At 42.7% G+C, this 14,008-nt stretch overlaps 3 protein-coding genes and 1 long non-coding RNA gene across 9 annotated transcripts in view; 1 reads left to right on the forward strand and 3 right to left on the reverse strand.

Moving 5' to 3' along the window:
- Positions 1-5,460, forward strand: part of mob2a (MOB kinase activator 2a) — a 65,651-nt gene extending 60,191 nt beyond the window's left edge. For all 5 annotated transcript variants that reach the window (XM_014005600.1, XM_014005596.1, XM_014005598.1 and 2 more), the window contains exons 4-5: positions 3,067-3,191; positions 3,687-5,460. In XM_014005600.1, coding sequence (XP_013861054.1) covers positions 3,067-3,191; positions 3,687-4,006 — 445 coding nt within the window. In that variant the 3' untranslated portion in view covers positions 4,007-5,460. The remainder of the gene's footprint in view (positions 1-3,066; positions 3,192-3,686) is intronic.
- Positions 1,554-3,056, reverse strand: LOC106515679 (uncharacterized). Its single transcript, XR_001310029.1, has 2 exons — positions 1,841-3,056; positions 1,554-1,703 (listed from the first exon to the last, which is right to left on the reverse strand). It is a non-coding gene; the product is annotated as an uncharacterized LOC106515679 (long non-coding RNA).
- A 483-nt stretch (positions 5,461-5,943) lies between the features above and the next one.
- On the reverse strand, positions 5,944-8,933 carry kcnj11 (potassium inwardly rectifying channel subfamily J member 11). Its single transcript, XM_014005595.1, has one exon. The coding sequence runs from the start codon at positions 7,797-7,799 to the stop codon at positions 6,663-6,665; it is 1,137 nt and encodes a 378-aa protein (XP_013861049.1). The 5' UTR covers positions 7,800-8,933; the 3' UTR covers positions 5,944-6,662.
- Positions 8,934-10,406: 1,473 nt separating this feature from the next.
- Positions 10,407-14,008, reverse strand: part of abcc8 (ATP-binding cassette, sub-family C (CFTR/MRP), member 8) — a gene marked incomplete in the record, with an annotated part of 76,086 nt that continues 72,484 nt past the window's right edge. For both annotated transcript variants that reach the window (XM_014005594.1, XM_014005593.1), the window contains 3 exon segments: positions 10,407-10,713; positions 12,787-12,849; positions 13,406-13,539. In XM_014005594.1, the coding sequence (XP_013861048.1) occupies positions 10,576-10,713; positions 12,787-12,849; positions 13,406-13,539 (335 nt within the window).

Below are 14,008 nucleotides of genomic sequence, written 5' to 3' on the forward strand. Positions count from 1 at the left end.
TTGCTACAGAAAAAAATAATGGCTGTTATTTCACTTTTACTAATATAACAAATAGCTGTGGTTCAGTAGAACATGAAAGTATTTTTGCAAAGTATTTCAAAAAGGTATTTACCAAGAAAAAAACATTTATGTGTAAATAATAGAATCTCACATTAATAAAGTTATCCTTTTGTAAAATTAAAGTTTTAGAAATGAATTTCACATTAAATATGCCATAAAGAAACATAAACCCTACAAACAGCAACAATTTGTGTACACTTGCCAACTGAATAGGATCGAAGCTCATTATTTACTTTTGTTATGGAAGGAACCCCCTCCTGTTTACAGAGCTTTATCAAACAACAAASAACGCTGTTTCACTTTTTCTGAAAGAATATCTTATTCTGCACACGACAACATGTTGGACAAACTCCCAGCTTCTGAGTGTTCAGGAGTTTGCAGCGTCTCTCAGCTGCTGTTTGTGATGAGACTCAGACAGGAAGTGGTCTTTACGTCTCGTCCAGCCCATCGTGCGCCGATAAAACTTACAGAAAAGTTATTTTCCAGGTAAATGAAGAACGGCTGGGACATTGTTCTGTCCTAAACGTTACCCTGAGACCGCTTCATATTTTTGAAGGACGTTTTTGTTTTAGCGAGATGTGCGACGCAGCTCACTTTTCTTTTTTTTCACTCCCTCTCTCCCTCCATGTTGGGAGGGGAGCTCAGACCTCACCCTGCATACCTGTTAGCAGGTAACAGCAGGTACAGGAAGCGACAGCGGCCAAAATACCTCAGAAGCTCACCCAAATAAGCAAACTCTGTGAGATTCAGCGTTTTATATTAGATTACTTAAGTTAATTCTGTGATTTCTGTCTGCGTTTCATTAGCAACTTATAAAMGGAAGTGGAGCAGGAGAAGGTGGATTCTGATTGGCTGTTGTCACACACATTTCCGCCATGTTTGATCGAGGAAGAGGCTCACAGCTGATCACCTTGATCGACCTGAATTTTTTCTCAATTAATAATCGCGATCAAATAATCGCCCAGCCCTACTATCARCCTTGTCACTTGGAAAGAAATAAAGAAAGAACGCTATCGGATCGGAATCGGAAAGTCTAATCATTAAAGAAATCKGATTGTATCGGGAGCCAAAAAAATCTGGATTGGGACATCCCTAGTTTTACAGTAGTTGAGCTAAAATATGGCTTGATACTATTTTTCTGTTTGTTTTGATTAGTACTTTATTTATACCCAAAGGTAGATTTGCTTTACACTGGTACAAAACATACATATCTCACACACACACACACACACACACACACACACGTTTGTTTCTTGACCCTGTGGGGACCTTCCATTGAGTTCCATTCATGTTTTTTTAGACTTTATAGCCTAACCCTGACYATATACTCTAAAATTAACCTCACAAGTAYTTACCTGACCCTAAAACTAACCTAAACCTTKGTCCTAAACCTAACCCCACAACTGTAATTTGCATATGGGCCTGTGGGGACCGGGCATTGGTCTCCACGATGCACGTTCGGTCCCCACGAGGCTGCTTTTTTNCACAAATAATACTGGTTTAAAATGATTTTATTTACAACATTCAGAACATGTTCACAATGTCAGGAATGAGCTGTTTCAAGTTGCTTCTGTCTCTTTACAATTTACCTCGACTCCTTATTTAAAGCAGAATTCATCTGAAGAGCCTTCAGCTGGTTTTCACTGAGGAAAAAGACGTAGAAAACAATCAATAAAGAAATTTACTCCAAAACACAATAAGATAAAAATAAATAATCAAAAAACAGACATACAGATGTGCATGTGTACATTTTTTTGCTCTCCTCAGCTGTTTAACTTACCTGAGGTTATACTGCTCTCCAAATTTAGATATTTCAGTAGAGCCACACCGCAGCAGAAACATGAGGCCCTGCTTCTTCACATCAACTGTTTCAATTTCCAAGTTCTACCAAACTCATAGTTCACACACACACACACACACACACACACACACACACACCCCAGTACACACACCTTAGTCTTAAACCCAACCCCTAAACCCAAAAATGGAGTTCCACCATATTAGGCTCAGTCTTTGGTCTCCATAAGGACTATAAGGTTATGTGTAGTATACCAGAAACTGTCCTAAAATGCTAACAAATACAAGTACACACACACACACACACATTTTTTAAACAGTAGTAAAAGTATTAAAACTAAACTGATTTATTTACTTCTATTTTTCCTATACATAGTCACATTCAGAGCTTTAGTTTAGGTCTGTATTCAGTTTATTCAGTGTTTTTTTAATGTTGTGTGTTCTTTGTGTTATGATGGAGCTGTGGTCAGTAGGTCATCACCTCCAGGGTCAGTTATGTGGACACTTGACATTCCTCAGAATCTGGAACCTCTCCTCCCCAGACCTGCAGTGTCATAGCAGCACCTGCTCTCCCGTTTTTATCAGCCTGTTAAACGAGTCTGAGATCACATTCGGTTGTGTTTTTTTTCTTTTTATTACCCGCCCTGTTTTTTCCTCTGATTCATTGTGAGTCTGCGAGAAACTTCCTGCTGCTTATTCATCCCTCCATCTTCTGATTGACTCGCAAAGTTGATGAGCTCAGCGCTGCCAGCCCCCTCCGACTGGCCTTTTACTAAACACTCAGTCAGTTCACTTTATGCTCCAGTTATCGGGGTCAACCCGTATGAAATGTTTGAACGGCACCAGAACCAGCAGAGGAGTCACCAAAACCACCAAATCCCAACATTTTTGCACATTTATTTACACAAATTATTCAGAGTGTGAACTCTTTCTTTCAGAAAATCATTGAGGATTTTTTTTTCCCTGAATGAGGAAAGCGATCAGGTGATGTTTCACAGGTTAATTATAGATTCTGTTAAGCTTATTTCTTAGTCGTTGCTTTACTCCAGGAAACGCKTTTGTTTTTGTCTGAGCGCCCACAAACATTCCTCTGTGTTCATTCAGGAGATTGGCAGTTTTGCAACTGACTTCTTTTTTTTTAATCGTTGTGAAACTCGCGCGATACGAAACCAACCAACATGACCCGTCTCTGTTTTTGTCCCGCTTTAGAATATACTACTGGTATGATGAGAGGGGGAAGAAGACGAAGTGCACTGCTCCACAGTACGTCGACTTCGTGATGAGTCTCTGTCAGAAGCTGGTCACAGATGAGGAAATTTTTCCTACAAAATACGGTGAGTKCTTGCAGGGCCTCTGAAATGTGACATTGTAACTGATGCTACGCTGCCCTCTGCTGGTTCAGGTGTAGAACTGTAGCAGTAAAAAAGTGATGAAACTTGGTGAAGAAATAAGTGATTAATACCAGATTTTGTGCCAGAGGGAGTATTTTTTTTTTAGTCTGTGCAAATAGTTTTGCTATCTTGACATGATTTCTAAAGAGTAATTTACTATTTTTAAGCATGCAGATTAAATTTCCAACTTACCAAGAAGAGTTTAAGCCTTTTAACGAGTTCAGCTTTTTAGATCATTGTTTAAATCGTGTTTCTTTAGCCTGGCAATGAGTCAAGTTTGGGTTTTTCACACGGTAGATTGATGCTTAAAGAAACTTGAGCACAATGACCGTCTTTAACCTTAACCTTTCTTTTTTTCTCCCTCGTGATTCTTGGTCATAAACCTGTTTTTCCTGTTTTTTTTTTTTTGTTTGTTTGTTTATCCCTTTCTTTCTCCAGGCAAAGAGTTTCCCAACTCGTTCGAGTCCTTGGTGAAGAAGATCTGCCGGTATCTGTTTCACGTGCTGGCTCACCTCTACTGGGCGCACTTTAAAGAGACGGTGGCTCTGGACCTGCAGGGCCACTTGAACACTCTGTACGCACATTTTATCGTTTTCGTAAGGGAATTCAACCTGATCGACCCCAAGGAGACCTGCATCATGGACGACCTGTCCGAGGTCCTCTGCACCCCGGCCCCGCTGCCCGTGCCCACCCCGGCCCCCTCCACCCCGGCCTCGGCCCCCTCCCCTTCCTCACAGAACCACGTGACGGAGAGATGAGCAGGGGCAGCGGCGAGACGGCGGCCCACCCCCCGGGAGGCGATCGAAGATAAGAGCGGAGAGAAGGAAAAGCAGCCTGGCTCCCCCCTTCCTTGGTGCAAAGCAGGACTTAAGAGACCTTCCCTTAGATTTCGCTCCAACACCAAGCAGCTGGAAGGAAGACGGGGAAGGGTTTTCTGCGAGGTTTGGGGTTGGCGGGGAGGGGTTTGTCACGCCAGCGGGAAATGGCGTGAGCGTTCCTCCCAGGGACAAATCCCTCCCATCTTCTCTGCAGTTTAAACTAGGAACAAAAAAAATGTGTATTTTTTGGTTTTATTTTTYGTTTTGTTTTTGTTGGAAGTTTTATTCAGTTTATTTCATGTTGTTTGAGGGGGTGCAGTGTGTCTGTCCACCTTCATCCACMGAACATAGAGATACAGCACGGGGGAGGGGGGGCTCTGCTTTGCTTGGACCTGCTGATGTAGTGTTGAGGTGTGGAGAAGAGGCTCCKCCTCTCCTCCAGCAGCCGGAGGCCGCCCCGGGCGCCTGGCTGCAACGCTGGCCAGCAGGGAGCCACGTCACCGCCCCACAGGGGCAACACTAGCCAATCACTGTTTGGGTTCTTTCTGTGTGCAGCGGGGGGGCAATTAAAGCGCTTCCTACTCAGGACCTGAGAGAATAAGTCACTGCTGCCAGAGAGGACTTCCTCTCGCTTTCACTCTCTGTCCCGCCTCCTCCAAACTGACAAACGTTGACCATGTTTAACCGCACTATACTCCCATAACCACCTAACAAAGAGTTCCCACCGCCCACCTGTAGAGGGCAGCGAACACACGGTGGACACGACAAACGGAGACAAATTAAGATTGTACTAGATATTTAATCTCATCAGAGAGTGGATACTTTGAGACAGACTCGGTGCCCGTTTAAAGTAGATCCCAGCTGCGTGCTTATGTTAAGCGCAGCAGCAGCCCCTTAAACCAACGCCACCTCCCACCCCAGCAGCACAGAAGGACAAAGACATGAGGTCATGTCTGCAGGCCCCGAGGGACAGAGATGAGACAGGAGGGGTGGGAAAACCTGGTGCTCTGCTGCTCTGCTGTATAACAGTCACCTGTACTTCTTTCTCAAAACTAAAAACATAGGTTTTATTTTTTACAGGTTTTTTTTTTGTTTTGTTTTTTAAAGTTTATCAGAGGAAAGTTAGTTTGGAAATAAGAATATTGTCACATGTATAGAAAATGCACAGTCTGCTTGGACCTTACTGTACAAAGAATCACAAGCGGGTTCTGTCAGATATAGCCTCTGTTTAGAGGAGGATTGAATTTATAATTCTCCTTTTTTATTTATTTCAACTTCTTTTGCAGGGTTCCTCAGTTCTGGCTCATTTTTATGTATTTTAATTAATAACTAAGTTAAAAGCAATTTAATATTTTAAGCTCTGCGGATTATAATCTAATAAAAGAGAAATGCCACCTGGTCTCCTGGGTTTTATTGCAATCACAAGCTTGTTATCTGTGTGCTGCCCTAAAAACTAAGCATTTATAAAGAATTCAACCACTTTTAAAACAACTCATGGKGAAGTTTCCAACTTGTAACAACGGCTGTATGAGGGGGTGAATTATGTGTTGCAGTTTTATCACAGTAATTTGTAGATGTGCATAAATTTACACAAATTTGAGGTGAGAGCAAGTTTCAGTTGGGGCATGCTGTTTCATACAATTAGATTTGCAAAAATATTGCTTTAATTCATACATGCAAAGTTTTCATTTGTGTTTTTTTAAATCTACATTTGACTACAGCACTTACAGAGGTTCTCAAACTGGGGTCCGCAAGCCGTAGCAAATAAATAAAACGAATGAATACAATAAATTAATTTTGTCATATTAAAAAATGCATACATACATATGGAGAACAGTATGAATACTAAACCAAACAAAAGAATTACGACCGTGGTATTTAGGGGATAAAATGTCAAATTATATTTTTAATAAATTATTTTAAAAAGTTGGAGAACCCCCTTTAGCATCTACCAGGGGTGTGCTGTAGCACCATGAGTGCCCCCACTTCTAGAGGTGTAAACAAACAACTAGCAAAATAGAAACTAACAAAGTACATTTACTTCATTACAGTCCTTAACGTCTTTTTTTTTAGGATCTGTAGTTTTACAAAGCATTTTTAATGGAACTTTTACTTTGTTACATTCGAAACAAAMTGATAAATTTATCTCCATGTTAAAATGCAACGCCTCGTTAAGCTATAAATATGAATTCAGAAATTAAGTGTTAACCAAATGTAAAGCAATTTACTCGGTTTAACAGAAACCAGTTGACAAAAGTCAATTAAAATATTGTATAAAGTACTTTATAACTCTGCCCACAGCATTGCCAACAGCAGAAAATGCAAATGATATATTTCACCTGTTTTTGCCCAAACCTTATGAACCCCCTCTCCAGTTTTACAGTTKTAATTAAATATGTTCTTTATTAAATGAAAATCCATGCAGTCACTCAGACATTAAGACATTTCACTCTGGATACCAGGGCTCATGTTTAACCATCATTACTCTGACCCTGAGCTGAAGGATGCTGATGTTTGGACACAGTTCCATTAGTTTCCTTTATGACCAGCAGCTTTTAAATAGATTTAGTTCTTTATTAAGCCTGACTGCAGCAGGTCACTGGTTCTTCCTGGTTTTGCGCCTCCTCACAGTCGACCGGAAGGTGGCGCCCTCGTGCATCTTAAAGCGCGCGATCCCGCCTGCCGCCTCCAGCTCCTTGGCGCTGCAGCAAGGGGTCGGGACCTTCACCGTGTTGCCGAACTTGGAGTAGTCCACCGCGTACATCCCGTCCTCCTCTGAGACCGTGGGCACGAAGCGCTGCCCCCACAGGATCTCCTCCGACACGTAGGAGGTCCGGGCCTGCGTGGTGATGCCGGTGGTCTCCACCACCCCCTCCAGCACCACGACGATCTCGAGGTCCTGCTGCAGCAGGTCGCAGGGCGACAGCTCGTACAGGGGGCTGCTCTTGTCGATCACGTGCGAGATGATGAGGGGGGACACCAGGAAGATCCCGTTGGTGCCCACCGGGTTATCCATGTGGATGTCGATCTGGTCCAGCGGCACCACCTCCCCCTCCTCGGTGGCGGTTCTCCTGACCACCTGCATCCGCACGGTGGCGCTGATGATCATGCTCTTCCTCAGGTCCCCGATGCGGATCATGAAGCACAGCATGTTGTTGCGCAGGGAGACCACCGCGTGCTTGCTGAAGATGAGCGTCTCCGCGCGCCTGTTGGCCTGGGCYGTCTTCATGAAGATGCAGCCGAGCATGATGGCGTTGATGACCAGGCCCACGATGTTCTGCAGGATGAGGATGATGATGGCCGAGACGCACTCCTCCGTCACCATGCGACCCCCGAAGCCGATGGTCACCTGGACCTCTATGGAGAAGAGGAAGGCGGAGGAGAAGGAGTGGATGTCCGTGACGCACGGGACGAACTCGTCTCCCTTCTGGTCCAGGTCTCCGTGCGCGAAGGCCACGAGCCACCAGATCATCCCGAAGAGCAGCCAGCTGCACAGAAACGACATGGTGAAGATGATGAGCGTGTGGATCCATTTCAGATCCACCAGCGTGGTGAACACGTCCTGCAGGAACCGGCCCTGCTCCCGGATGTTGGTGTGCGCGACGTTGCAGGCGCCGTTCTTTCGGACGAACCGAGCCTTGCCCTGTTTCGTCTTAAACTTGGGCTGCAGGACGTCCTCGGCCAAACGCGTCAGCAGGTAATCCTCGGGGATGAGTCCTTTCCGGGACAACATCGCGCTCCCATGCTACGTCCTCTCCCAGAAGAAGCTGAGTCCGGTTCGGACTTGGACGTTACCCCTCCACTCGGCCCTCGCCGGTGTCACAGCTGAGAGAGTCTGGAAGCGATCCGTTCTTCTGGAGGAATGCGCGCGCCTCACGTTGCCTCCGGATCAGGCGCTTCAGGACCGCTCCGGGGTCCCACGAGGGGGGATTCCTCCTCCGGTCCAAGGTCCGCAGATGCCGCCGTCACTCACGGCACCTGGTGCCACAGTGGATGCTGCTCCAGCGGGGGCGCACCCGTCGGCCGTGGCTTTTTAARCAGAGCCAGTGGTCGGTGCACGAGCGCACTGGGCCTCTGAGCGCCGTTTTCTCACATTCATTTGAGTGGGGAGGATCGTGTGTCGCAGTCGGTTGTGCGGTGACCTCGATCGCCGCCTCACCATGGCGCGGTAACGTGAGACCGAGACGTTTCTAGATGGAGAAGCGGTCCCTCCCCCAGCCTCAGCCCCGCGCTCCCGGTGGATTTTTTTTTTTTTTACAGCTTTTTAAACGCAAAGATCGCGCTGTTACGCAGCGAAGACGACGCCTAAAATTGCGCTGCACCTGTCCGCCTTTACGCACTGTAAGCAGACGCGTCGCCACGGTCTCAGGGTGATCGCTTTCACTCTCCGTTTTCCACATTTCCCTGCTGGCTCAGAGGCGCAGCAACAATCCGCCTCCAGCGCCTTCATACAGGCAGTAAACACGCAGCAGCAGCTCTGCGTAAAGGAAGGCAGATGAGAAAAAAAATCATCAGCGACTCATTAAAACTGTCAGTCTTATCCAGGCTATTCTGAAAACCTCATGAACAGAGTGGACTGCCCAACCACACCAAATTAGGTTTGTAATTACATCTACTAAAATAAAAATAAAACAATCTTGAATTAAGTAAACCAGTCTGTAATCCTTACAATTAAATGAGTCGTTTCTGCTTTTTTTTTTTTTTTTATAAAACTCCAGAGACAGAAAATGTTCTTGGAGCTTAAAATCATAACTCATCAAAACTCATTTTGCATTTGAAATTAATGGTTTATAATTAATTGTTTAAAATTCTGAAACTCAAAGAATACACTAGAAAAATCTGGATGGGAATAAAATCATATATTCTGTGCAAAAACAGATTGTTTGGTTTACTTAACCAAGGTTTATAAATAGTTTCCACTCATCTGAGTTGAATTTATATAACTTGAGTAAAAGGTACCTTTAAAATGTGAAAGTTACTTTACATTTACTCATGTCAGTTGAGTGGAAATTGTTTATATAACTTGATAACCTAAACTAAAAATTGGTTTGGTTTGGTTTGGTTTGGTTTGGTTAATGGGCAGCTGTGGTAGAGTGGTTAGGAGCGACGTCCTGGAACCAGAAGGTCGTCAGCTCGATCCCCCGTCCAGCTTTCAGTTGTTGTGTCCTTGAGCAAGATACTTCACCCCTAATGCTTGAAGTGTAAAGTGCTTTGAGTGTCCTGGATGGATAGAAAAGCACTACACAAGTACAGTCCGTTTAAAGCAAACAATCCATTTTTGAGTGGTAAAGAAGTATATTTACTTCCTTAGAGTATTTTTAAATAACTTCTACTTTTATTCTGTAATATTTAAAACAACTTTCTTGCTACAAATTTAAATATGACCAACTCATATTGTTTATGCACTCTAAAAATGAAGTGTTGAAATTACTAAACCAAGTTAAGTCAACTGCAAAGCATTTTAATCAACGTTGTTTAGTGAAACCAGATGACTTAACTTGGTTAAGTCATTTCAACATTTCATTTTTTAGAGTGTGTAAAAGTACTTTTTCTCCTGATTTACTGTGAGCAGATTTAGGAATTGTACACAAGTACTTAAATTAATTTGTACCCAAGTCATTTTCTCTTAATGGGTTTTTACTTTTATGTTTTTCAAGTACTTTAAACACCTCTGAACTTTACTCAGGTTTATGTCCTTTTTGGTTGACCTTGAATGGAGCCGCGTGAGAAATTCTCAAGAGCCACACGTGGTCCCAGAACCTCAGGTTGTCCCTGCTCTAAAGCAGTGGTTCCCAAACTTTTTATCTTCTGACCCACAAAATATTCCTGGCAAAAACTTGTGACCCCAAATATTACTGGTCTGAGTACACAAAGTTTGTTAATAACCCTAAAAACAAAGGCTACACAAATATAAATACTTATTTATCCTTATTTTGTGTTTTTGCAATAATTATAGGGAAATATTTCATCACCAATTGTTTTATTACCCTTTCAATTGATTTCTGAAGTGCAGTTGTTCCCAAAATTTTCAGCTTTTGAGCCACAAAATAACAGCAGACCTGTGCCCACAACTGTTTTTGGATGATAAATATTTGTATCAGGTCAACTAAACATGGGCATAGTAACTATATTTATTATTCCACATTAATACATTTTAGGCAACTAAGGCAAAAATGTGATGAATTTAGAAAATCTTTTCAGGACCCCACCTTGATGTTTCAGGACCCCACTTTGGGTCCCGACCCCAACTTTGGGAACCACTGCTCTAAAGGAACGTCAGCTCTCCGTCAGGTTTTAAAGTCTCACTCCTGTCAAGWCTTTCCCACAAAGCACACCATCGTGATAATTTATGTTTTATTAACAAAGAATTAATATTTGTATGTACAAATATAATACACCATGATTTAAAATATAAAAAAGGGAATATACATATATTTCATGGGACAATTGCACTTTGAATGTCTTCCTTTGATGCTCGCCAGCTTTTTTTTCCCCCTTCTTGTGCTTCTTTACTTGTCGGCTCGCACGAAGGAGGCGAAGACACTGTCCTCCCTGTCCAGCAAGGCCTGGGGGGTGTCGTACTCCAGGATGATCCCCCGCTTCATCACAATCACCAGGTCGGCGTTCAGGATGGTGTGGACACGATGCTGCGGGGGGTGGAGGGGAGGAAGAAACCCGTCACTGCACCGAGCGGCTCGACAGAAATGTTGGTGCTCGTTTAAAACAGCCGTGTTGGTGCCATTAAATTCAAAATTACCCTATTTTTAAAAAAGGCATTTCTTTGTTAAACATTTATGTTCCACTGTAAATAAAATGTGGATTATATGAGATTTATAAAAAATATACACAGCAGGTAAAATAAGTATTGAATACGTCRACATTTTTCTCAGTAAATATATTACTAGAGGTGCTAATGACATGAAATTTTCACCAGATGTCGGTAACAACCCAAGTGATCCATACATACAAAGAAATCAAACCATAAATGTCCAGAAATGAAGTTATTTGTAATAATGTGGAATGGCACCGGGGAAAAAGTATTGAACACATGAAGAAAGGGAGGTGTAAAAAGGCATGGAAAGCCAAGACACCAGCTGAACTCTCTCAGTAATTAGAAAGCAAGCCTGCCCCTTGTCAGTGCAAGTTAATATCAGCTGGTTCAGTCCCAAATGATGGCCAGGTATCACACAAGAAACATCTGATGATGGGTAAAAGTAAAGAGCTCTCTCAAGACCTTCACAACCTTATTGTTGCAAAGCATAATGATGGCATCCGTTACAGAAGAATGTCTAAACTTCTGAAGGTTCCAGTGAGCACTGTTGGGGCCATAATTCAGAAGTGGGAAGAACATCATTTCACCATAAACTGACCACGACCAGGTGCTCCTCACAAGATTTCTGACAGAGGAGTGAAAAGAATTATCAGAAGAGTTGTCCAAGAGCCAAGGACCACTTGTGGAGAGCTTCAGAAAGACCTGGAATTAGCAGGTATGTTTGTTTCAAAGAAAACAATAAGTAATGCACTGAACCACCATGGCCTGTATGCACGCTCACCACGCAAGACTCCACTGCTGAAGAAACAGCATGTTGAAGCTCCTTTAAAGTTTGCTGCACAACATTTAAACAAGCCTGTGTAATACTGGGAGAATATAGTCTGGTCAGATGAGACCAACATTGAACTGTTTGGATGCCAGAATACACATCATGTTTGGAGGTCAAATGGCACTGCACATCAGCCCAAAAACACCATACCAACAGTGAAGTTTGGAGGTGGGAACATCATGGTGTGGGGCTGTTTTTCAGCATATGGTACTGGCAAACTTCAAATAATTGAAGGAAGGATGAGTGGAAAAATGTACAGAGACATTCTTGATAAAAATCTGCTTCCATCTACCAGGATGATGAAGATGAAACGTGGCTGGACATTTCAGCAAGACAATGAGCCCAAACACAAAGTCAAGGAAACTCTCAGTTGGTTTCAGAGAAAGAAACTAAAGCTGCTGGAATGGCCCAGCCAATCACCTGACCTGAATCCAACAGAAAATCTATGGAAAGAACTAAAGATCAGAGTTCATAGAAGAGGTCCACGAAACCTTCAAGATTTGAAGACTGTTTGTGGAAGAATGGGCCAAAATCACACCTGAGCAATGCATGCCACTAGTTTCTCCATACAGGAGGCATCTTGAAGCTGTCATTGACAACAAAGGCTTTTGTACAAAGTATTAGATAAACTTCAGTAAGTGTGTTCAATACTTTTTCCCTGTGCCATTCCACATTATTACAAATAACTTCATTTCTGGACATTTATGGTTTGATTTCTTTGTATGTATGGATCACTTGGGTTGTTACCGACATCTGGTGAAAATTTCATGTCATTAGCACCTCTAGTAATATATTTACTGAGAAAAATGGTGACGTGTTCAATACTTATTTTACCCGCTGAATATACTTTCCTGGATTTGCAATTATAGGTACCAAGTTGGCTTAAAAAGAATTATAACCTTAACATTTATGACCTTTACAGTAAAGTAATAATAGCTCAGGGATCTGCTGTCTTTCCTCACGTCCTAGTTATACCTGCAGCCGTGCGTCATTTTTACAAGAACCATATTACCGGTGCAGAATGGAGGTCATCGTTCTCAGGGGGCGAGGAAACGTTCGACCCGTTTAAGTTACTGTAAAAGCCTAAAGCGCCGGCGCAGCGCAGGAGGAGGTACTCACTGCTATGGTCACTACTGTCCGGTCAGCAAAAGCAGTCATCACCACCTTCTGCAGGATGCTCTCCTGTGGGAAGAGAAAAAGGTCTGAAACAGAGGTTACTGGGAAAAAATGTATTAAAAGATTATTTTTCATCTTATTTGATCTTGTTTTACTGCTTCACCTCGAGGTCTGTGCTGCTGCTATTGTAAGCCTGAGTTTTGCTCTTTGTGCACAAACATCAACTCTAGGATGCTTGAATGTGCTTGAAATGATGTGAAGCTCCCCTCAGGATCTTACTGCACTCTGCTTGTTTTTTTTTTTTTTACTTCTACGTCACTTTTTATCTCCCAGCTTCAAGCACACACTCACCTCTCTGCTTCCTCCTAAAAGCTTCAGTTTAAGCTGCTACTTTTTTTTACTTCCATGTTTTCTGCTGGTATCATCAGCTCAAATTTCCATTTAACATCAGAAACCGTTCTTTATCTTTGTCAGATTATAAACATCTCCGTCTGCTTTTTCTCTTTGTTCTCGTATTTACTGCTAAAAATCTGTCTGTTCTCCTCATTTCCTGCGCCTCCGTCACGTTTTCAGCCTAAAAACATAAAATAAGATGCAGCGTTCCTGCAAGTCGCACGCTGACCGTGGCCATGTCGATGGAGGCCGTGGCCTCGTCCATGATGAGGATGCTGCTCTTCCTCACGAAGGCTCTGGCCAAACAGAACAGCTGCCTCTGACCCTGACTGAAGTTTTCTCCTCCCTCCGTCACCATGGCATCTGAGGAAAAAATAAAAATCACAAACTTTGATGTGCTTGTAAATGCATAATGCACGGTCAGCATTTCACATTTTTTGATCTTTACTTTTTTTTTCAATTAGCTGAATCAGCTTCTGCTTCAAGCAGCCACAGCCTACCAAGATTTTTAGTAGTAAATAGGGATTTTCTTTTCACAGATTGATTTAAACATTATTCCTTTAAAAGCTGTTATTGTCTTTTGTATAATTTTGTTTTTGTAGCTGGACAGTTTAAACATAAAAAAGAGATGGGAATCTCTTTGTGGCATAATGGCTTCAAAGAGAACTGTCATGTTTTATTTATTGTATATTTACCTTCATAACTCCATTATTACTGTGCAACTCTCCACACTGTCGTGTAAATCAGTGTTTCCCAAAGTTGGGGTCGAGACCCAAAGTGGGGTCCTGAAACATCAAGGTGGGGTCCTGACAAGATTTTCTGAATTAATTAA

Source organism: Austrofundulus limnaeus, unplaced genomic scaffold (assembly GCF_001266775.1).
Source record: "Austrofundulus limnaeus strain Quisiro unplaced genomic scaffold, Austrofundulus_limnaeus-1.0 Scaffold31, whole genome shotgun sequence".
NCBI classification, from domain to species: domain Eukaryota; kingdom Metazoa; phylum Chordata; class Actinopteri; order Cyprinodontiformes; family Rivulidae; genus Austrofundulus; species Austrofundulus limnaeus.